This window comes from Gekko japonicus, unplaced genomic scaffold (assembly GCF_001447785.1).
Source record: "Gekko japonicus isolate JY-2015 unplaced genomic scaffold, Gekko_japonicus_V1.1 scaffold16, whole genome shotgun sequence".
In the NCBI taxonomy this organism is placed as follows: Eukaryota; Metazoa; Chordata; class Lepidosauria; order Squamata; family Gekkonidae; genus Gekko; species Gekko japonicus.
In genome coordinates, this window is record NW_015169777.1 from 2,157,779 (window position 1) to 2,181,340 (window position 23,562).

At 45.1% G+C, this 23,562-nt stretch overlaps 2 protein-coding genes across 3 annotated transcripts in view; both read left to right on the forward strand.

Annotated features, from left to right (window-relative positions):
- LOC107115082 (epithelial chloride channel protein-like) overlaps nucleotides 1-3,597 on the forward strand; it is a 63,973-nt gene extending 60,376 nt beyond the window's left edge. Inside the window, exon 18 of the mRNA XM_015416683.1 lies at nucleotides 3,469-3,597. Coding sequence (XP_015272169.1) covers nucleotides 3,469-3,597 — 129 coding nt within the window. The remainder of the gene's footprint in view (nucleotides 1-3,468) is intronic.
- Nucleotides 3,598-10,467: 6,870 nt separating this feature from the next.
- The window catches only part of SH3GLB1 (SH3-domain GRB2-like endophilin B1), a 50,612-nt gene continuing 37,517 nt past the window's right edge, over nucleotides 10,468-23,562 (forward strand). The window contains exons 1-5 of one of the 2 annotated variants that reach the window (XM_015416700.1): nucleotides 10,468-10,648; nucleotides 12,825-12,966; nucleotides 20,329-20,457; nucleotides 21,531-21,664; nucleotides 21,835-21,927. In XM_015416700.1, coding sequence (XP_015272186.1) covers nucleotides 10,577-10,648; nucleotides 12,825-12,966; nucleotides 20,329-20,457; nucleotides 21,531-21,664; nucleotides 21,835-21,927 — 570 coding nt within the window. In that variant the 5' untranslated portion in view covers nucleotides 10,468-10,576. The remainder of the gene's footprint in view (nucleotides 10,649-12,824; nucleotides 12,967-20,328; nucleotides 20,458-21,530; nucleotides 21,665-21,834; nucleotides 21,928-23,562) is intronic. The other variant, XM_015416702.1, reaches the window with a different exon arrangement.

The window sequence follows — 23,562 nt, forward strand, 5'->3', positions numbered from 1 at the left end:
AAAAAGGAATGGCGGGTAATCTATGCACATGAAAGGTTATAGTACATTCATATCAGCAATACCCAATTACTGGGGTTCCCGCGCGTGGGCATTAGGCTTGAGAACAAACGGCTAACAAAGCAAAACAGGTAAGAGCTTCCCACGACTCATCCTGGTTAAAGCCAAAGCAATTCCTCCAGCAACTCCTCCAGAGTGGCAATTAAGCGAAAGGGAAGGAATGCGCATGAAATGAAAACATAAGAAACCTTTGGCAGCTTGCTGACATGCTATCATATCTGATTTGGGTCATAGGTTTCTAAAAAAAACCCTCAGCAAACTGGAAAATCATCTAAATGCTTCCCATTTAGAGAAGAAAATGGTAAAGTGGAGATCTAAGCATCTGGAGTCCTGAGAACCTATGGCTTTTGTTATACTGACATCTAGTGGACTCACAAACCACACAAAAATGTTTCAGATCAGTTCTTTGACATGAAACTTGCAAAGTGTGTAGTGAAATACAGAATTACCACTTTAAAGATGAAAATGTTTTCAGGGAGACATATTTCTTTGTGGAGAAAACAGAAATGAAAGAGATGGGAAAACCAAGCTCTTAGGATCATTCATTCTGAATTGCTAAACAGCTGCTGGTTTTCCACCATCATTAGAAGTCCTTCTAGTAGCAAGCCTTATGGTTCTGTGCCTAACATCAGGGCAGCAAAATGGGGTAACCCACAGACAAAACAGAGCTTTATGTGTACTTGGGCAACACCCCAAGAATGCAGAAAAGTAGGACTGACTATAGATTAACTCAGCTTTCCATCTGGAATCATCTAGCTTAAAAATCAGTAGTTCTGTGCAGGTTTTTTTGAGGGGGTCCTAAACTTTTAACCTTCCCCCCCTGTGATTCCTCAATGGTCCCAAACTATAAATCTTATTTCCATCTATCACTCACACAGTAAATTGAAAATCCATGGGTTGCAGTCCAGTCACAATTCCATTGTTTTCAATATGAGAATTTGGTTAATTCAGATGCTTAACATTGAGATCGATGGGACCTAAACATGCTCAGTTATGGCTTAGTTGCAGGTATATTTTTCAAACACTGGCATTAGACATAGATATTAAAATTTATTCAGATAATATTAAAATTCATAATATCTAAATGCGACCCAAGGGGGCAATATATATTTGTAAAAAGTCTCACTGACAAACATATGACCACCTTGGTCTCCCTATATGCCCCAAATGAAAACCAATTTTCTTTCTTACAAGAAACTCTCACAGTTCTAAGTCACTTCCAAGAAGGTGAATTACTCATAGGGAGTGATCTTAACCAAGTTGTAAATCCTGCATTGGACTGCTCTTCTAACCTCTCCCTGACAACCTCACCTCCCTCCCGCAACACACACTTGGCATCAATACTAGAGGACTTCCAACTAATTGATGTATGGCGCCACTTCCATCCGACAAAAATAAATTTTACATACTTCACACCACGTCATCATACTTACTTCAGGATTGACTTTGTTCTTGCATCTAAAATATTAACAGAATCTCGGAGGCTAACATCGGTAACATCACCTGGTCTGACCATACATGGGTATCCTGCTCTCTATGCCGAGGCCTCGATGAAACCTCACACAGAACATGGTACTTAAACAAAGCTCTTCTTTACTCAGAACAACATTCGACAGAGGTGGAAGCGCTTATCAAATAATACCTTCAAAACAATTCTACAGCAGACATCTCCTGGCTTACTCTCTGGGATGCTCTGAAGGCTGTTCTCAGAGGCCAACTCATCTCAATGCCATCACTCCTGGAAAACCAAAAAAAAAAATCTGATATAATGAGTAGCTTATCATGTCTCCATAAATAGATGGCCCAACCTGCAAATGTACTCTGGAGTCTCTGCTGTCTTTTGGTTTCTGTTGATTGTAGCCTCATACATGGCATGGCATTATAAGAGCTGAACGCAGTAAGCTTGCAAGAGTCGAAGGGCTGTTCTCCTCCTCCTTGTTGAAAAGAAGTCCTTAAGATTTGAACCCTCCACAACAGAAACTGATCTTGTCCCATTAACGTCCCATGAATTCAGTCCCTGTCCTAGACCTGTCACATTAGAAAATCCCTTGCATATGTCCAGTCAAAACACAAGACCAGAGAAAAATAAGAATAATTCAGTCTGATGTACTGACTCCCAGTTTTGAAACAGGGAATCTCAGACAAAGAAAAGATGGAAGGGAGACTGAGCACTTAACCAGCAGGTTACATTATTGCCTTAACAAGATATACACTAGAAGGGAAGGATCAGTATCAGAAAATGACACAGTAAGTGGTAGCATCATGGAGGCCAATTTTGCCATACCTAATATTGTCTCCTTTCAATTTAAATACCCAATTAAAGTTACCGTTTACTCAACTAGTCCAGAGCAACCCAGAGGGAGATAGGTTAAGTGTTGCCCAATACTGGAACCAGATGAGGTGGGACAAATGGGAATGGAGCTTTGAATAAGATGGACAGAGGGGAGTCCCTAACACAGAAATAATAGGGAAGGGATGACAGTAGTAAGGCATGCCAGTCCCTAATGGAAACAGGAAAAGCTAGGAGAGAGTATATAGGGAAAAAGACATAAAACATTGTTAAAAGCAAAATGAAAGAGAATAAATCCTACTGGCTGTCCAGGTCAGTGTTCCATCTAAGCTGTGTTAGTGTGAGCCAACTCACAGTTTTTTAGCCTCTGGCTCACACGTTTTTGTCTTAGCTCAGGAAGGATGGCTCCAGAGCAAACAAATTCATGCAGCAGCCAAATCTCTTGCTCACAACTTTAATGCCAGTTGCTCAAAGAGTAGAATTTTTGCTCACAAGACTCCAAGCTTAGACAGAGCATTGATCCAGGTGTGTAGAATTTGTGGTTACTGGATGTTGGTTGTGGATGGGAATTACCTACAAATAATTAAAGGTTCAAGAAACCCTTCTTATGCACCTAAATGTGCATTGGTGCCTATGGAGAAGATTTGCTATTGGCCAATTTTGGTGTAGAACTAGGATCTGCTCTGGCATTGGACAAGGACTTTGGAGCCTGGTGGCTTTGGGATGCATTCTGATCGATTTGATTTTGGATCAGGGACTCTATTAATGCAAATGTATTATCTGGGCTATGATAATGTAACCAACCTATGGAAAAGGAGACACTAGAATATATATGGAAGATACCTTTCCTCTTGGTTTAAGGTGGCTTATGCGGTATGTATTCTGTTTGGATTGGGGTAGGCAGAGTTTGGATTTGTCTGGGAGCATGCATGTGTGTGTTTATATGTGGGGGTGGGCTTACAGTAGTATTCTTATCATGAGCATACCAAGTGACAGTCAGGATCCTGGCAGCTTCCAGTTCCTATGAGGATGGAGGACCAGTTTGGGGGGCTCACTCCTAGCAGCCAAAGGATTGTAGAGATTTTGGGGGATTTTGAATTGCGGTTTGATGCTCATTCTAGAAACCATACTTGAACTTTGGAACAGACTTAAACTGGGTAGTTGATATAATAACTCTGTCTCCTACTTTCAAGAGCTTCTGCTGCCCCTGCTATAACAAGGAGCTGCAGGCAGTGAAGCTGCAGAGATAATGACTGGAATGTAGACAGAGGAAGCTTACACTTGGGAAGAATCTAATCAAGCATCAGCTTGAAGCCAGATTTAAACACTACTCGGTTGCAGTTGCTGATACAAAAGATTCATACTTTACCAATGCTGTTATCTGGCAGATCTTTATCTGGGTACTTAGTGGTCTTTCACAATCAGAATGTGGTAGAGAGGAAGTCTGTTTGGCTGCCTGCTGTGGCATGTTTGGAAAAACCTTTATTTGCCCCTGCTTTGAATTCCAAATTAGATGGTTCAACTGATCCAGAATGCTGCAGTCAGGATCAGGGCCGGCCCGAGGTTGTCCTGCGCTCTAGGCGACCGCAGATGCCAACCTCCCGGCGGGGCCTGGAGATGCACTCTGGGCGTCCTTTCCAAGTGGCAGGCGGTGTGTGTGTGTGGTGGTCTGGGTCTGCGCGTCCCCGGCACGCCCCTCCTCCTCCTGTCTTTCTCAGGGTGTGTGTGTGTGTGGGAGCTGTTCGGACCCGATTCGGGTGGCCTCACTTGCCAGAGGTCGGAGGCTTCACTGGCGAAGGGCTCGCTGGTCTGGGCTGCGGGTCCGTCGGGGACCTCCGGTGAGAGGCGGCCCAGGTTCACCGGGGCTCTGCTGCCCTTCTCTCTCCGCTGGCCGTGGCTGCAGGCAGGCGGCCTCCGAGGTCAGGTTTGGCAGAGAGGAGCGGCGCGGAGACGCCCGCAGCTCCTGCCGAGCGGCCCGGCAGGGCTCTTGGGGCTCCGGAGGGCGCTCTTGTCGGATGGCGCTCTTCTCGGACGGCGGCCCTGCCGCCGCCGGGCATGTTGACACGGCAGTCACTGTCCCCAGGAGCACTGGCGGCAGACTGACCAGGGCGAAGGCGATCCGGGAGCAGAACCGGCGCCCTGGCTCTCGAGGCCACACTGCCTTGCACACGTGGAAGGCTGCTGAGGCGGAGCCAAGGCATGGGCGGTCCTGCAAGCGAGCAGCTCTGCGGGGCCCCGGGAGCACGTCGGAGCTGAGCTCGCATCCGCAGGCATCCACGGGGGGGGGGACAGGACGCTCAGGCGCCACCCCTCCGCCTCTCTCCCCTTCCGAGGGTCTCAGTTGTGCGAACTCGGGGGCGCCAGTGGGAACTGCTTTCTTGGCCTCTCCTGCCCCTCCCGCTCACCCGACAGCCAGCCCGACAGCCAGACAGAGGCCGAGAAAGTAGGCGGGGGGGAGGAAAGCGCGGCTGGGCCGGAGAAGGGGTCCCGCCCGACGGCCCGCAAGCGGCCACTCCCCCCGCCCCCAGGAGAGGCCGAGAAAGAAGGCGGGCGGGAGGAGGAAAGGGCCGTGCCCACGCTGCCGCCGCACGTCCTACTGCAGCCAGGCGGCAGAGCTTCTCCCAGCCCCGCTCCTCCCAGCTGCTGGCCAGGCGTCGGCGGCTGCACCTGCCTCTCCTCTTCCGCCCCAATGGCCGGCTCGTGCTCTAGGCGAAAGCCTAGTTCGCCTAGCGGGCGAGCCGGCCCTGGTCAGGATGATAACTAGGGATGAGCACAAACTGGAGAAATTGAGGTTTGTGGTTCCAGGGGTCTCACAAACCATGAACCGGGACAAATGTCTGCCACTTCATGAACTGGTTCGAGGTTTGTGGTTCGTGATGCAGTGCGCTTGCAAAACCCATTTAAAGGCCGCCACCACCACCACCACCATGCGACTCACAAGTGAACTGAGAAAGGATTTGAAACCTGATTTCTGGACAGAGACTGCAAAGGAGCCGATCCTGCGGGGAGAACTCTCCATAAGGCCAGCAAAAAGGGGGGAGGATTTGGAATCTTCCCTCTCTCCTTTCTGTTGGCTCCAGCTACCAAGACCAGCAGAAAGGGGGGAAAGCTCTGGGATCTCCCCTCACTCCTTTTTCCTGGCCGTCGCTCCTGAGGCCAGCAGAATGGAAGGGGGTATCTGGGATCTTCCCTCCCTCCTTTTTCCTGGCCGTGGCTCCTGAGGCCAGCAGAATGGGGGGGGGGAGATCTGGGATCTTCCCTCACTCCTTTTTGCTGGCTGCGGCTCCTGGAGGCCAGCAGAATGGAAGGGGGGAGATATGAGATCTTCCCTCCCTTTCTGCTGGTGGGCTACTCAAGAGAGCCCCAGCTGAACATGGGACTACAGGAACTGACAGCTGAGAGATCACAGAATCTGCATGTTGGGGGGAGGTCTCTCCCCCCAACATGCAGATCTGGCTTGAGGAACCCACCAGCTAAGGCTGCATGGAGCTATCAGCTCTCGCCACCCCATGTGATCCTGGGCTGGCTCCTCTTTGCAGACCTCCAAGCCAGGTCTGCGTGTGGCAGGGAGAGACCTCCCCCCGCACACAGATCCCAGGGGCCATTTTAAATCCCTTCTCAGTTGACTGGCTGAGTTGTGCCGTGGCGGCAGCATGACTCACAAGTGAACTGAGAAGGGATTTAAATGATCTCCCCGTTCACTCGCTGAGTCGTGCCTTCGCAGTGGTGCAACTTGGCGAGTCAACTGAGAAGGCTTTATATCCCTTCTCAGTTCATTTGTGAATTGTACCATGGTGGTGGTGCGGCTTGGAGAAGGCATTTAAGAGACCACAGTCTCTTTAAGTGACTTCTCCAAGCCCCAACACCAGCACCACTGTGTCTGTGTACACGAACCACACAACACCCCCCCCAGGAGATTCGTGGGGCTCGTGAAGGCACGATGGGCACCAACCAAGATTTGTGAAGCACGGACCGGTCTGGGTTTGTGACGAACTTCACTTTGTGCCGATCACTAATGTTAACTGGTTTGTCATATTTTCTCAACACTATTGCGAATTTATTAATTCCCAGTTTCTTTCTGGACATGGTTTGACATGTTGGAATTGACCTTGGACCAGAGTATTTGAAGGACTGCCTGTACCCATATGAACTTACCTGTAGCTTGAGATCTTTGGAAGTAAGGCATTTGCATAGGAACGGCCAAACTGCAGCTCAGGAACTGCATGTGGCTCTTTCACACATATAGTGTGGCTCCAAGCAGCGTGGCTGGGGAAGCGAAGGGGAGGCACACCTCTCCAACTGGTCTTCCCTTTCCGAACCTGTGTTCCCCTCCCCTGGGTAGGCTTGAGGCGGGGAGGAGCTGAGAAAGAAAGCAAGTTTAAGTGTATTCTCAAAGCATCCCTACTCGGGTGGCTTGGAGAAGGCATTTGTCTCTTTAAATCCCCTCTCCAAACCAAGCCAGCTAGTGTGGGGGGCCTTGGAGGACACATTTAGTTAAAGTTGTTTTCTTTCCACCTCTCCCTCCCCCCATCTATTTGCTTTCTTTCCACTTTCTACTTTTTTTTCTTTCTCGTTCTCTTTCTTGCCTCCCTCCCCATCTAAAGTTAAATGTGTTCTCCAAGCTCTGCCACATTGGCTAGCTGGCTTGGCTCAGAGAAGATATTTGTCTCTTTAAATCCCTTCTCAGTCAAGCCAGCTTGGGGGCAGGGGGCTGTGTCTGCGTACACATTTAAATGTGTTCTCCAAGTTAAATGTGTTCTCCAAGCTGCAGCCCCACCAGCTGACTTGGATAAGGCATTTATTTCTTTAAATCCCTTCGCCAAGCCGGCTGGTGTGGGGGTGTGGGGTTTGGAGAACACATTTAAAGTTAGAGTTCCTGTCTTTTCATCTCTCCTTCCCTCCCCATTTATTTGCTTTCTTTCTGCCCCTTCTCTCTATCTCTGTCTTTCTTCCTTTCCTTTCCCCTTCCTTCCTCCCCCCATCTATTTGCTTTCTTTCCACCTCTTTCTTTTCACCTTTCCTGCATCACGAACCACAAACCTCTCTTTCTCCCTTCCTTCCCCTCCCTCATCTATTTGCTTTCTGTTTCTCTCCTTTCTTTCCACCTCTTTCATTCTTTATAGCTTTCTCTTTCTCTCTTCCTTCCATCCTTCCTTCCCCCTCCCTCCCCATCTATTTGCTTTCTTTGTTTCTTTCATTCTTTCTATCTCGCTTCCTCCCTCCCTCCCTCCATTCATTTGCTTCCTTTGTTTCTCTCTCTCTATTTCTCTTTCCCCTCCCCCCATTTATTTGCTTTCTTTCCACCTTTCTCTTTTCTCTTTCTCCTTTCCTTCCTCTCTCTCTTCCTTCCTTCCCCTCCCCATCTATTTGCTTTCTTTGTTTCTCTCTCTCCACCTCTTTCATTCTTTCTTTCCACCACCCCCTCCCACTTTCTCTCTCTCTTACACAAATATATATCATTAGCAAACAAATATCATTGGACAAATAAATATTATCAATATTTACTCCCAGCATACTATTTGCCTTTTTTATTGTTGTCATACACTGAGTCAACATTTTCAGTAACTTATCTACCATGACTCCAAGATCTCTCTCCTGGTCAGTCTCTGCCCGTTCGGATCCCATCAACATGTATTTATAGTTAGGATTTTTTGCTCCAATGAGCATTACTTTGCACTTGCCCATGTTGAACCTTCCTGAATTTTATCTAAGTATCTGTTTTAAACTTAGTGAGCTGTCAAACAAAACTCTTTTATACAGACTATTCCGAAAGTTATCTGATTCACGCAGTAGACCTTGTTGGTTGATTTCCTATAGCAACTCCTTTTTAATTGTAATTCTTAGATGTCTTATATCTTTGTATTCGGCATATTTAATTTTAAAATTCTGTCCCTTCCAAATTGCCAAATCTAGCTGCAATTTTTTAATTTCTTTGTTCTTGTTCCCAAAAAGGAGCCTCACTCTGTGTCTGACTAACTTCTTCTTTTTCTCTGCATGTGGTTTTTTTAACATTCTCTTTTATCCTTTCTGATTTCTCTCCTTGTTTCTTACTGACTTGGTTTTGTCTGAAATCCCCCCTCACAATTATAGAGAAAAGTAAGTAAAGTGTATGAAATGCAACTAGTACAGTCTGTGACAGGAGCTGCGGTGGCTCAAGTGGCTAAGACCCTGAACTGCAGGCTGTGGAAGGTCGGTAGTTCAGCAGTTCGAGACCCGGGTTGCTGTATGACGGAGTGAGCTCCCGTCTCTAGTTCCAGCTCCTGCCAACCTAGCAGTTTGAAAGCAAGAAATTGCAAGTAGATAAAGAGGTACCACTTCGGTGGGAAGGTAACAGCGTTCCGTGCACCTTGGTGTTTAGTCATGCCGGCCACATGACCACAGAAACGTCTTCGGACAGCGCTGGCTCTTCGGCTTTGAAACGGAGATGAGCACCGCAACCCTAGAGTCGGATTTGACTGGCTTTCGAGTAAGGGAACTTTTACCTTTTTACAGTCTGTGACTATTTCTGTGTAAAGCTCAAATATGTCTATGAAATATCTGTGTTGTAAGTAGTCACTATATTGATTATGACTGAATTTTAAATACTAATTTCACAGCCTGTTCTTGCATCTCTTGATCTTTTGCAAGGTAGCCATTCATGCTCAGGCAAACTATTCTCTCGTAGTCCCTATTTAAAATATTTGACAGCCAGTGTAATAAGGTGGTTAGAATGTTGGGCTAGGAGCTGGGAAGACAAATTCCCCGTCAGTCATGAAGTTTACTTCCTGACCTTAGTCGATTCCTCGCTCTTGCTCTGTCAGTTGAACTTATCTCACAAAGTTGCTGTGAGAATAAAATGAGGGTGGTATGCTGCACTGAACTTCTTGGAGACAAAGTGAGATAAAAACCCTACCTTGGATTCTGCATAGGAGAAGGTGCGCAGCAGGTAGCCTTTCCTGCTGCCACAACATACCTTTTAGTTCTGTGTCCTTTGACCTAGTAAGCACCACCCTTAAACCTAACCAGAAGCCTGGAAGGGGGCCACACAGAAGCTTTCCCCCCCAGGGTTCTTTTCTGCTTCTCAGTTCGCCCCTGTTGAGGCTGGTAACCCTAGGAAAACCTGGGAGGTGCACGGAAACACTACTACTATCTGTGAAGAAGGCAGGTGTGTGTGTGTGTGTAGAAATCTCACCTCCCAATAGCATCCACGAAAGAGCACAGAAGAAACTGGGAAAATGGGCAATTAGAGGATGGATGCAGGGAACAGATTGTTGAAAAGGAGGAGGGGGGGAGCACAGAGGATCCATCGAGTCTTAAACAGCACAGACGAGGAATTACACTTCTCGGCTCGGGTCTGTTCAAAGTGCTGGTTTTACTTGGCTGTTTTGAGGAAGGACCCGAAAGACTGCCTCGTTAACAAAGTGCGTTCAGTGAAAAACATCAGCTTACCTGCTTTGTTCTTAGCGCAGAGTGCCGCTTTTTTAAAACGAACATTCTTTGGCCTCAATTGTAGCCTATTGTGTCTTCGGTGATTTAGGTTCTAAACCCAAATGGATGAGAGCCGGTTGCGGTTGCTCAATAATCAAAAAAGCGGGATCAGCACATGCCTTATGACAGTCTCATTTTACTAATTATGGGATTATTATTGCACATGCTCCGCGGCTGAAGATCCCTCAGCGGCATGGAAAACTGTGTTCAGAGAGCATTTGGTCTACACGCTCCTCCCCTAAACGATTTAATTTCTACCCATCGTGTGACTCAAACCGCGTAGACATAAAGAGAAGACCCTCCCTCACCCCCGGTGGATTTGTTATCGCACTCAGCTCTCCAGGACTGGAACTGAGACAGACCGCAAAGTTCAAGGTTTCTTTTTCCAGTCTGTCTGTCTTTCGTTAGGCGCGACTACCAGTTTCCTGCACCTCCTAAGAGTGGTTACGGCCCCTTTAAATTTCGCTTCCACAGAAACCTCTTTCAAGGCTGGCAACTGGGCGGGGCCATTTAGCGTCCTCCCTGGCGGCTCCTCCTCTTTCTCAAATCCTCGCCCTTCTTCGCTCAGCCCCCCTCGCTCGCTCCAGCCAATCACCTGCCAGTTCCGTAGTGCCTGGCCGGGACCGACAACGCCTGGCACCGCCCCTTCTACCGCCGTTGGTGCTGCCGCCGCCTAGGCCGGCAGCTTCTGAAGGAAGGAAACGCGGCGGCGGGTAGGCGCCGCCGCCGACAACGCCCCCCTCCCTCTCTCCCCTGCCGAAAATGAACATTATGGATTTCAACGTGAAGAAGCTGGCGGCTGAAGCCGGCACGTTCCTCAGCCGCGCAGTGCAGGTAACCCTGAAGGGGCGGCAGAGGAACCGAGGGAGAGCAATGGGGGCGGCGGGACCTGCTGTGGCCTGACGAAGCAGCGCGTGTTGTGGCGCCCGAGGACAGCGGCTCCCCTTCCCCTCCCCCCCACGCCGGCCCGCGAGCCTCTCTGGAGTCTGAGGCGGCCCGCCCGGCTGGTAGGTGGCGTCGAGGCAAGAAGAGCGGCTGGCCGGGCCGGGCCTGCGCCACTCTTGGCACTCCCCGGCCGTGAGAAATCCCGCTGCCTCCCTCCGCGGGGGAGGAAGGAAGGATGGGACATGATAGGCCCAGTTGCCTTCGCTTCCTCCCGAGGCCCTAAGCCGGTGGGTGGGTGGGTGTGACTGACCTGCCTGCAGCTGTTGAGCTGTCCGCCGCCGGCCTCGACCGATTATGCAACATCTCCCTGCTGCCCCCGCCCCGCCCTAACGGCACAGTTCTGGTGGGAGCCGCGGAGTTTACCTAAAAGTTCCAAGCACACGGCCCCCTCCCGAGTGTACCCGTGCAGCGCAACAGGTGTGCGAGGCTGCCGCGTCTGCGTGGTTAAGAGAGCCTGTACGCGCCCAAGAACCCCCGGGACCGACCTTGGTAACTTCCCTCCTGTGGAAGGAAGGCAGACGCTGGGACCATCGCTGTGTAGAAAAGGGTACTATGAATCCAGAAAGATCTCCCCGCCCCATGTTGCATCCCTTTGTAATCCAGTTTTTTTTAAAAGCTGTTGATAACCCCAAATACAAAGAGGTTTCTTTATTCACTGCTGAAATATTTTAATGTAGGACAAAAAAATTACAGTTATTTCTGTCCAGCCCCTTAAAATTGATGTTAATTTATCCTGGTTCTCCTCATTTGGCAGTCCCTTTCCTTTTTCTGCCCTTTCCCCGCTGTCAGTTCTAAGGAAGTGGCACAATTTGGTTTTCTTTTCAGCTGGTTTCCCATATTGTGCATTCATTTCTACAGACTAACAGTGTAGTAGATCTCAAGCTTGGCAATAGTATCTGTTGTATTCTGCATATTTGAGTAAAGTCTACAATTTATTAAAGACTTTTTGAGGCTATGGGGAATGCATAAGCATGAGGATTTGAAGTGTGTTTACTTCACAACTTGTCCTTGGTATCTGAATGTTGCTTAAATTCCACTATAGCACTTGTACTGTTCAATAAACTGCTTTTTAAATTGGGAAGTTTTTCATAATCAGTAGTGATACAGGAGTGGATCTACTTTTTTAAAGAAGCCCAAAATCTGACTTTCCTAGTGCGTGGACCCTGTCCTGGATTGAATGGTAGGACAACATGTTTTCCAACAGTCAAGGAAAAATGGAAAACAAGACATTTTACTGTTACATGGTATATTATTTTAGTAAAATGTCAATAATACTTAGTAACTGTTTCAGAGCCTACAGTGTTTCCTTCCCTGTCCTTCCTCTTTTCCAAGTGGTGTATTTCTACATCCCCTGTGCTTCATGGCAATGTAGAAAAAACAAGGCAAGCTATTTTTTATTTAATAAACACTGATGCAAGTCTTATGACACTGATTCACTTCACATGTAAGCAGCTATATGTAATGTTTTATCTGGTATTGGCATAGCTTCAAATAAACATACATTGCTTTGGTCTGACTTCATCTGTTTAACTGGAATTCCAGCAAAGATCCATGAGTGCAACAAACAAATAGGTTATTTTCTTAACCACACTTTCCTGTCAGCTGCTTTTCACCAGCTTCCTGTTATAACTGTCCTTTAACAAGCATTTGGAATGATCAGCTGCATAATAGGTGATGAAACTCTTACAATCAATCATGCAGTATCTGGAACTCTGTAAACAGAGTCTTTCTTCTCTTTTTTCACCCCCAGCTTAAGTGCATACTGAGGTCCATGGAGGGCTTTATCTACTCATCAAGGGCTGTAACTATTATTGTCACTATCCGTGGTCTTTTGGACGAGAGGTGTCTCTTTTAGCGAAGTGCATCCATATTAATCTTTAACTGTAAATAAACAAAAGAACATGAAGTGAAATTTTATTATAATGACAATCACTTTGGGTTGTGGAACTTGTTCCATAAAGGTGTATTAAAAATCTCTCCCCCCAATTATGTTGTTAAAAATCTTATTAGCCACAATATGAGTATGTATTACTAACTTATATGTTTTTTTTACTGTTTAATGTAGTTTACAGAAGAGAAACTTGGTCAAGCAGAGAAGACTGAATTTGATGCTCACTTGGAAAACCTTCTAAGCAAAGCAGAATGTACTAAACATTGGACAGAAAAAATAATGAGACAGACAGAAGTTTTGTTACAGCCAAATCCAAGTAGGAACTAAATATGTATTTCTTCTACCATTTTACAAGTTGTCTAATTGCTTTGCACTAATACGCAATGGGACTTTCCTCTTGGTTATGGCATGGCTTGTGCTTGTGGATCCTTGCCTTCTGCAGTAAGCAATGAAACCTGGTTTGCATGTGTAATGTACTGGTTCATTGTCATTTTACTGCTGCTTTGTTGTCTATAAATATAATATAATTTTATGACTTAACAAATAACAGTTCTATACCACTATCCAGTTTCAAAATAAGGAGATTTTATGGGCTTTAACTTTGCTCATTAAAATACAAACAAGCAAACAGATTTAAGTGGGGATACCTTTCTGAAAATAAGTTTCTGATGACTGAAAACAGGTAAAGTGAGCACGAACCCTGTTTCTTCCTTCTTCAATATACCTATTACATTTTTATTTCAAAAAGCTCATGGAAGGGCTTATGGTTTTCACCTCCAATTTTTTCTCAGCTTGTGAGGTAGGTTAGGCAGAGAGGTGTCACTTACCCAGTTTATTTCATGACTGAAGCTGCCATTTAAACACCAGTCAAAGCCCACAACGGTTTAATCAATATATTGCACTGGTTCTCTCAAATCTCGAGATCTGGTTCATTGCTGTGTGCTGTTAGACTAGCAAAATGCTTTCAATTCTGAAGATAATTCTCAGTGGGTTTTTAACTTGCTTTCCATAATTTGAATAGTATGCTTGAGGAGTTATCATATTAGTTAGACTTTAAGTACAGATATAGAAACTGAACAAACAAGAATATTATTTCACTAAGATCTTAGTATAAAAATATATTGGATGCGTACAAAAACAATAATGCCTACATTGAAATATTTCATATTTGGTTTATTAGGTTTTCAGTCTTTAAGAAGATTCTGATATTACTTATGTCATTTCCTGTTCACTCTATCATAGGCTGGTCTGTTCAGATTTTTTAATTACGCCTTAACTATGAATCATGAATTTAAATCGTCCTGGAGACAATTTGTGAACTTATTTAAGAAGAAACAGCACTTATTCTAATTGATATCCAATCAGTTTCTAAAGTGACAGTTGGTTCCAGAATTTACAGGATGTCCAGATCATCCTGTGCTAGAAATGATTATGGTTACTAAGTAACTTTCCATTGTCGGAACATACCTCTTCTGACAGAGGAAGGCTTTGTGTGCTGGTGAAAAATTCTTTGCATCTGTGCAGAACCTACCATTAGTGGAACAGAAACACTGGATTCCACTCATAATTTTCAGAGAAAGGTCTGAGAGATAATTGGCTGGTATCTTTGTAGTTTACAGATGAGTACCTGGAAAAAGCATAATAAGCAGTGGTCAACATGGTACCATCTGAATGCAGAAGACACACAGTTTCCCTTGTGTTCCTCTGCATTGCTGTTTCTGATCTCTGGAAATATCATTCTGGGGAATTCAGGTTCCATGCAGAGGAACTTAAAAATGTTTTAAGTAAAATAAACAGCTGTGGGGGTTGGGAAGCTGGAATGAGGAAGGACAAAGGGATGAAATTACCTCTTCCCTCTGTGGAGCTTTGGAAGAGCAAATTAAACTCCGTGTCCTTCCTCACTCCAGCCCCTCCTCCCTCCACATTGCATGGCTGTTCCTCCATGTGGGAAGACAAATGAGCTGGTAGCATCAGTGGCTGGGATGGAAATGTAGAGAAAGAATGGAGTGGGTCATTGCCTGCTCATTAACTCATGTAGTCTTTTATTGACTCAGGCATTTGGACTAAGTTGGTTTTATCTACCGTGACTGGCAGTAGCTCTTTAAGATGTCAGGCAGAGGTTTTTCTCATCATATATTACCTGACCTTTTTACCTGGATATGCTGGGGATTGGCTCTTTCTGAGGGTGAAGCATATAAGAACATAAGAGAAGCCAATGTTGGATCAGGCCAATGGCCCATCCAGTCCAACACTGTCACACAGTGGCTAAAAATACCAGGTGCCATCAGGAGATCCACCAGTGGGGCCAGGACACTGTAAGCCCTCCCACTGTTGCCCCCCCAGCATCAAGAATACAGAGCATCACTTGGCCCGTAAGAACATAAGAGATGCTCTACTGCTTAGCCTTAGTCCCTCATAATACTGTGTCAGTTGTATGTGATATTCAAATCTTTGTACACTTGTCATTCAGTTAGGATCTTGGTCTCCATTGCACTTACAAAATTGGAGTGACAGTGAAATACCTCATAAGGTTATGAAGGTGAACAAGTGAGATTGTAAATCACACTATAAATTGAACGTTTTTGTGAATAGCTTCATCTTGGCTGATCTGATTGAATCTGGTACGTGAAACTTAGTACCATTTGTTTCCATTGTCTGTTTGCTGCATTTCTGGCATAACTGAATTGGAGAAAAGCGTCACTTCACTGCATTAAATGAAGTTTCTTTTTGCAAGTTGAGACAGCATATTACAGGGTATCACCTGATGCATTAGCATGAGTTGTTAATACATAGGAGCATTCATAATGAATACTGTGATGTTACGTGTCAGAGCTCTTTGTAATCACTTTGAAATACACAAGTAATGTTTTTCTAGCCTTAGAAATCCTTTAATTCGATTGTTTCAAATCTTGACCCTATTGTATCTGGCTGTTACTAGGAAGCAAATTTTCTTTTTGTCAGTCCCTGATAGTTATGTGTGCTTTAAGGACTAGAACAGGAGCTTTCCTATAAAGCTGATTAGGTCTGATCTACACATGCAGCAGAATTATGTGCTAGAATATTGTGATGGAACAATGAACTGCTCCACTTCAGACTGCAGGTTAGGGAATCATGTTTTTGAGTGTCCCTGTGTCTTTGCAAGCAGAAAATCAGTATACTAGCTAAAGAACTGGACTGCACTCTTTCTTTTTTGTGCTAGTTTTCTGTTTGCCAGGAGTCATCTTCTGTAGATGAACATTCAAAAGTAATATTCTCCATCTGTATTTTGGTATGGTACAATCCATTCCAGCCCCTTATTTCTATCTTTTTCTGCTTTGTGTGTATACTTGGCTGCTACCTCCATTGCTGGGGGAGTAGCAGCATAAAGAGTTAATGCAAAGTGTGCACCTAAAGTATTGAATAGTTAGGAGGAACTAAGAGCCAGTGCTGTTGCACAGAGACTGCTTAAAATGACCTCATGACTCCTCCCCACTGCTGTAATACACATAAGTTGTCATATTGCGAAGACTGGCTGGTGCGGCGATGCTTGAGCTACAGATTCCGGTGCTCCTGGGGAGGGGAAAGTACAGTGGTGGGTCCAGGCAAAGAGTCAAGGGAAGGACCCTGAGAAATAGAATGGCTTGATGCCCTTCCAACCTGCGAGCCATCCCGAAGGTTGTCGGCAGTGGGGCTAGGATTGATAACCCCCCTCCAATATTGGTGCTGTGCAACGCCAGGTCTATAAATAATAAGACTTCCTTCTAGATCAGAAGGTAGTCCGTCCAAGACCTGGGTGTGGGATGGGGAGACCATAGCTTTCTCCCAACTTGCCCCACCTGGGTTCTTGGTCCTACACCAATCACGGACTAGGGGGCGGGGGGGAGGATTGGCTATTTTCATTCAGGAGGCTTACTCCTTCAGGGCGCTCCTGCCGCTGGAGATCACAGGCATTGAGTGCATCGGCCTGGTGCTGGAGGCCGAGGAGAGTTTGGCAATCTGTCTGGTGAACTGACTGCCTAACGCACCGACCAGTAACCTGCTGTCCCTGATGGAGGCCGTATCAGGCTGGGCGTTGGAGCACCCTAGACTGCTGGTCTTGGGTGATTTCAACGTCCATGCCAATGACGCTGCTTCCAGTCAGGCAGCGGACCTAGTGTCATCCATGGCGGTGCCGGGACTCTCCCAATTTGTAACGACTCCGACAGACCAGGCCAGACACACGCTCGATTTGATCTTCACGGTTGGGATGACAGTGGACCGGATTACTGCTTTGGCAGTACCATGGTTGGACCATTATGCCCTGAAGGCCCATCTGAATGTTCCACCCCGATCCTGTTCAGGCGGCGAGCAGATTTTAGCTCGCCTGCGGAGCCAAATGGATCCTGTACAGCTTCAGATGGCTCTGTGAGATCCGATGCCCCCTGGTGGCTCATTGAATAAGCTTGTGGAGGACTGGCACAGCCAACTCTCTACAGCCATTGACGAGATCGCTCCCTGGTGCCCTCTGCGCGCTCGCTCTAGACTGGTTCCCTGGTATACCCAGGAGCTGCGGCTTATGAAGCGAGAGCTGAGATGGCTAGAGAGATGGTGGTGTCGAGCCCACGACGAGGCAACAAGAGCATCTTATAAGACGTTTATGAGATCCTATGAGATGGCAGCCAAGGCCACTAAAAGAGAATTCTATGCGTCTGCGATTGCGTCTGCGAGCTCGTGCCCAGCCCAATTGTTTAGGAAGATTTGGTTTTTAACAGCTCTGCCACAGGGCAGGTAAAGCGCTAGGGAATTGGATATTGGCTGTGAGGCATTTGTGAGCTATTTCGCGGATAAAGTCTTGGCGCTCTGCCGCGACCTCCCCACCACAGTTGAAACAGTAAGTGAACTTGAGGCTCCTTGCACATTTTTGATTCTGGGTTTGGATTGTTTTAGCCTGCTCAGCCTGGAGGAAGCTGATAGATTGCTCATCTCTGTGCGCACAACCACATGCAGCCTTGATCCGTGCCCTTCCTGGCTCGTTACAGCGGACCATGAGGGGTTTCGAGGTGCCCTAGGGGAGATAGTCAACAAGTCCCTCTCTGAGGGGCGGTTCCCGGGGGCACTAAGCGAAGTGATGGTCTGCCCTCTCCTGAAAAAACCAAACTTGGATCCAGCCGAATTGGCCAACTATTGGCCGGTTTCCAATTTGCCCTATTGCCAATTGCAAACTAATTGAGAGGGTGGTGGCGACACAGTTACAGGGTTTTCTGGATGACGCTTCCAACCTAGATTCCTTCCAGTCCAACTTTCGCCCAGGTCATGGGATGGAGACAGCGCTGGTTGCCCTTACTGATGTCCTCCGGAGGCATCTGGATCGAGGTGGTGTGGCATTACTGCTGTTGTTAGACCTATCGGCTGCATTCGACATGGTCGACCACCAGCTGCTGACCCACCGCCTCACCGATGTGGGGATACAGGGGCTTGCCTTACAGTGGCTTGCCTCTTTTTTCCAGGGTTGGGGACAAAGGGTGGCACTAGGGGAACAACAGTCCCAAAGACACCCGCTTGAATGTGGTGTGCCTCAGGGGGCGTGATTTCCCCAATGTTGTTTAACATCTATATGCACCCCCTTGCTCAGATTGCCCGGAGGTATGGGCTAGGGTGCCATCAATATGCGGCGCCAGAGGTTAGGAGTCCGGGAGTGCTCCTGGAGCCCTCCTTAACTATGGAGGCCCAGGTGGCAGCCACTGCCAGGTCGGCCTTTTACCATCTTAGGCTGATTCGGCAGTTGGTCCCCTTCCTCGACCGCGACGACCTGGCTACAATGATCCCTGCGACGGTCACCTCGAGATTAGACTACTGTAACGCTCTCTACATGGGGCTGCCCTTGTCACAAATCCAGAAGCTGCAGCTAGTGCAGAATGCTGCGGCCAGGCTCCTGATGGGTCTCCCTAAATGGGAGCACATCCAGCCTGTGCTGAAAGCACTGCACTGGCTGCCAGTAGCATACCGAATTCGCTTCAAGTTGCTGGTACTTACCTTTAAAGCCCTATATGGTCAGGGTCTGGCATACCTGAGGGACCACCTTTTCCCACACATACCCCAGAGAGCACTACGGTTGGGGTCACAACATCGGCTAGTGATTCCAGGCCCCAGGGAGGCCAGGCTCGCTGAAACGAGGGCCAGGGCCTTTTCAGTGGCAGCTCCTACCCGATGGAACGAGCTCCCGGAGGAGATCAGGGCCCTGTGGGACCTTTTATAGTTCCACAGGGCCTGCAAGATGGAGCTCTTCCACCAGGCTTTTAATTAGGAGCCGCCACTGCCACTGTTATACCCGGACTTTGTATTATATCTACACCATGCCATCTAAATTTGATTGAAGGACTAACATCACTGAGCACTTTAATTGTAAAATATGGTTGTTTTATTTTGTTTTATGTGTTTTTATATGTTTTTATATTTGGCACATGGAGCCCTAAATTGTGAGCCACCCTGAGCCCGTTTGCGGGGAGGGCAGGATAGAAATATAATAAAATAAAATAAATAAATATAGAATTGTTTTCAAGTGGTCTGTAATTATGTTGTAGTACATACAGTTCTCTGTGATGACTAACCAGATGTGTGTGCATGCAGTGGAGGATACTGTAATATGCTAGAACAAAATACTAGAACTTGAGGGCATTCAATTAAGCTGATGGGCAGTAGGCTCGGGACAGACTAAAGGAAATACTACTTTACATAGAGAGTGATTAGAATGTGGAATTTGCTGCCAGAGGATGTAATGATGGCTACAGGAATAAACAGCTTTAAAAGGGGATTAGATAGATTCATGGAGGTTAAGTCTATCAGCGGCTACTGGCCATGGTGACTGAGGGGAACCTCCACATTCAGAGGCATTAAACCTCTGAATCCCAGAGCCAGGAGGCAACATCAGGGGAAGGCATTGGCCTCTATGCTGTGTTATTGGCTCTCCAGAAGAATTGATTGGCCATTGTGTGAGACAGGATGCTGGACTAGATGGACCATTGGTCTGATCCAGCAGGGCTCTTCTTATGTTCTTATAGTCTTGTTGCTGTTGGTTATTTTATGCTTACATTTCCAGAGAAGCTCAGATGCTTGCAAGGTCATGTCATGTTTCTGGAGTAAATAAGTTCAGATGTGACTACCTCTGACCTATGATTTGTATTACTCAAGCTGCCAGTGGAGCATTTTATTTAAATGAATAGGGGCGAAGCATAGTTTGAAATAACTACTTCATGTGTAGTTAGTATTCTGAAATGCGGATATGACAGAAAGCATATTTGGTCCATAGAATGTTTATTAATCAGTGAGAATTGCTGCTTAAAACTGCTGAATTATCTTTTTGATAGGATCCAACCCATAACAGAATATCTCTTAATCAGTGGATTGGGATTTTAATTGACAAGGTTCTGAATGACCAGAGCAAATTATTTTGGATGTCATTACTATGACATAGTTTAATATGTCACACTTATACCAACGGAGTATCCTTTTTTTGCATAGTTTTCTGTATAGCTGCTGGTATTTTGTTAAGTTTTCTATTATTTACCTGTTTTACAATGCTGTCATCAAATATTATTCTTTGCAATGTTTCAGCTTGTTTTTTTCTTCTTCTTTTTTCTTTGGTGTATTCTGTAACTTTAAGTGACTCTTTTAAATTGGTCAGGAATCGATAATGGTTGGTTGTTATGCCCTCTTTTGGTAGATGCTAGAATAGAAGAGTTTGTCTATGAGAAACTAGACCGCAAAGCACCAAGTCGTATGAATAATCCAGAATTACTGGGTCAGTACATGGTTGATTCTGGCAATGAGTTTGGTCCAGGAACAGCATATGGTAAGCAAGAGTCGTTTCTTTGTACAATACTGACATCCTGTCCTAAGTGTATTTGAGTAGCAGCTTGCATTGATAGTGGTGTAACCTGTTTCCAAATGATCATGTATAAAATTATAACCTTGGATTTACTAGAAACTGCTTCACAGTGAATAATAGTTTTTGACCCAGTGAATTATTTTTCAGTATGCGGTAACATAATATATTATTTTGGAAGAGGTTGGAAAGATTGAAACTTGATTAAATGTAGAACGTGTACCTCAACTACACTCTGAAAACTGTAACTATCATTAACAGCCATTGTTTCAGATAGAAATTAAAATAGCCATGTAGTTTAATTTTTGTATGTGCATAATTGAACCTCATAGCTAATGGTGCCAAATTTCAGAAGAGTGGCTGTATTAGTGGCTGTATTAGTCTGTTGCAGCCAAAACCAACAAAATATCTTGTGGCTCCTTAAAATATATATTTTTAGTCCTTTAGTACAAGTTGCTTTCAGATGTTAAAAAGTATCTGAGTTTAGTTCATTGCTAGAACAAACCAGAACTGTTCCGTCCTTTTCCAGTACTTTGTGATAGCCGATTTCCTTGTGAGGCGTCTTCAGTGTAGCTACAGTTTGTTGTGACACCGAATTCTGATACTTCAATAAATTGCAGTTGGCTTACCCACAAACCAGGATTCTAAACCATTTAATGATTTGCAGGCAAAAGACAAACTGCAATTTGTTAAAATACCAGAATCTGAAGCCACATTAAACCAGGAAGTATTTGGTCTAACTGCAATATAAAAGAGTCTTCAGTCTCTGCATAGCAAGTAAAGGAAGAAGGAACATATGAATGTAAAGATTTCTGTCACGAAGTGTGGCTTTCCCATGTCTGAATGCAACCACAATTAAGTGTATTCAAGTTCTTTTTAAAACTTTAGTTCTACTAACTAAAAATACTATGCCCTTGGTTGAAAAGCAACTGCTTTGTAATTTGTTTACTCATCAGACATTAGACTGAAGTTCCTGTAATTGTAGATTGTTAGTTTATATAAAACTCCTATTGGAACTCGTAATGATTTTTCCATTGCAGGAAATGCTCTCATTAAAAGTGGAGAAACACAAAAGCGAATTGGAACAGCAGACAGAGAACTAATTCAGACAGCTGCAATAAACTTCCTTACCCCTCTAAGAAATTTTATAGAAGGAGATTATAAAACAATAACTGTAAGTTGAAGAATAAAGTACCGTCTAACTGGAATTTAACTAGTACAAAATGCTCATGTAACTATGGAATATTGGGGGGAGGCAAGGGGCTTGAAGTTTTCTGTCCTGTCAATTAAAATTGAATCAAATTTTGTTCTGCTCTGAGCAATAATCGTCCTCAACTTTTACAGAAAGAACGCAAATTATTACAAAATAAAAGACTAGATTTGGACGCTGCCAAAACCAGACTGAAAAAGGCAAAAGCAGCAGAAGCTCGAGCTGCAGTAAGTAAGATCTCTCCATCTCTTTCTCTAAACATTCAAAATATATTTGACTTTCTATCTAGAATTGCATTTCAACCACTTTGAAAGCCATTTTATGTTCTTTAATAGAGAATATCGTAGTACATTTAAATTGTTGCTCTCCTAAATCTGAAAACACAGTCATTTAGGAAGAAATTATATTTGTGTCCCAGGTTGTACCAAAATACAAGCCACACAAATCTCTTTTTTTGTCATTTAGATCCCTTAGGATCAGAATAACACCTTGTCAGCTGTTGCTCCATGTTATGAAGAAAATAACTGGGAACACTGGGTCTTGTGTAAATACTGAGTGCTGAGTACATAGTTGTGTTAGACAGTTTTATTAGAAAGAACTGTTTGGTTTATGTTGTAGTAAATTACTGCTGGAGCTAACTCATGTTCACAGTTGTGGCAGTTAACAGCTCTGCATCCATATGGGTTAAGGAAACCTTTCTTTTCCACTAATCCCTGTACTTATTTTAATTTTTAAAAACATTTATTGGCCACCATTCTTCCTTATGGAACTCAAGGTGGCTTACAGCATAGATAAAACACATAACTTGAGAGTGTTGGACAAATATTAGGCTACTCCTGAAAAGATATTTAGAAATGAAAGAGCATTGAGAACGCAGATGGTGGAGTGGGCATAAATATGCAGCTGTCATGTCATGACTTTGGAAAAGAGGGAACATGGGGGGGGGGGACATTCTGTATTGATTGTCCGTTGGTTAGGTAATTGTGACCAGGAGAGCTGATTATACCAATATCATAGCAGACTCCACTTATTTGATTGGTTTTTACTGATAACAAGCTATAGTGGTCCTAAATAACATCAGTCTTAAAAGCAAGCTTTTGCTTCTACACTTTCCCATATGTGCCTATAACTTGTGGCATCTGGCTATCTAAACGAAGAACTCTTTTTGAGTTAGTTGAAACTTCCTTTCATGTGATTATTCTTGCCATGTGGCGTCTGGTTGTGTGTGTGGTTCTCAAGATAATCCTGTAAATACAGTCCTCCAGGCTACATCTGGATTGCCACCGTCTGCATCTCCATATTGTAGCTCTTTTGCAACTTGCTTATGGACTGGTCCTGTAATAATAATAATTATCGTATGACAGTGTGTCTTGTTTAACCAGGAGATCCGAGGATTGTCTGGCAGCCGAAGGTCTAACTCTTTAGGCAGGCTAGACTTGGTGGGCTGAGAGAGCTCTGGGAGCTGTGACTGACCCAAAGTCACCCAGCTGGCTTCATGTGGAGGAGTGGGGAATTGAATCTGGTTCTCCGAATTACCGCTCTTAACCACTACACCAAACTGGCTCACTGGTCCAGTGAGGAAAGCCAACAAGGAAGTTTTGTTGATGTAAAACAAAGTGCAAGGAATTAAATAACTAGTTTGGTGAATTACAACTTGAAGGTTATATTAAGGGGATTTTATTTTTTAGTCATTTAAACAAGCCATTGTTAAAAGGCTGTAAATACCTAGTTGGTTGGATCTTAAATCCCCTACTTGTTAAGGAAGCACTTCCACTTGTGCAAGTGTTTTTTTTTTGACCAGTTCTCTTTTTCCATTGTAGTACTCTGTTCCCCCAGTGCATAATGTATTTTGGCAGCACAGC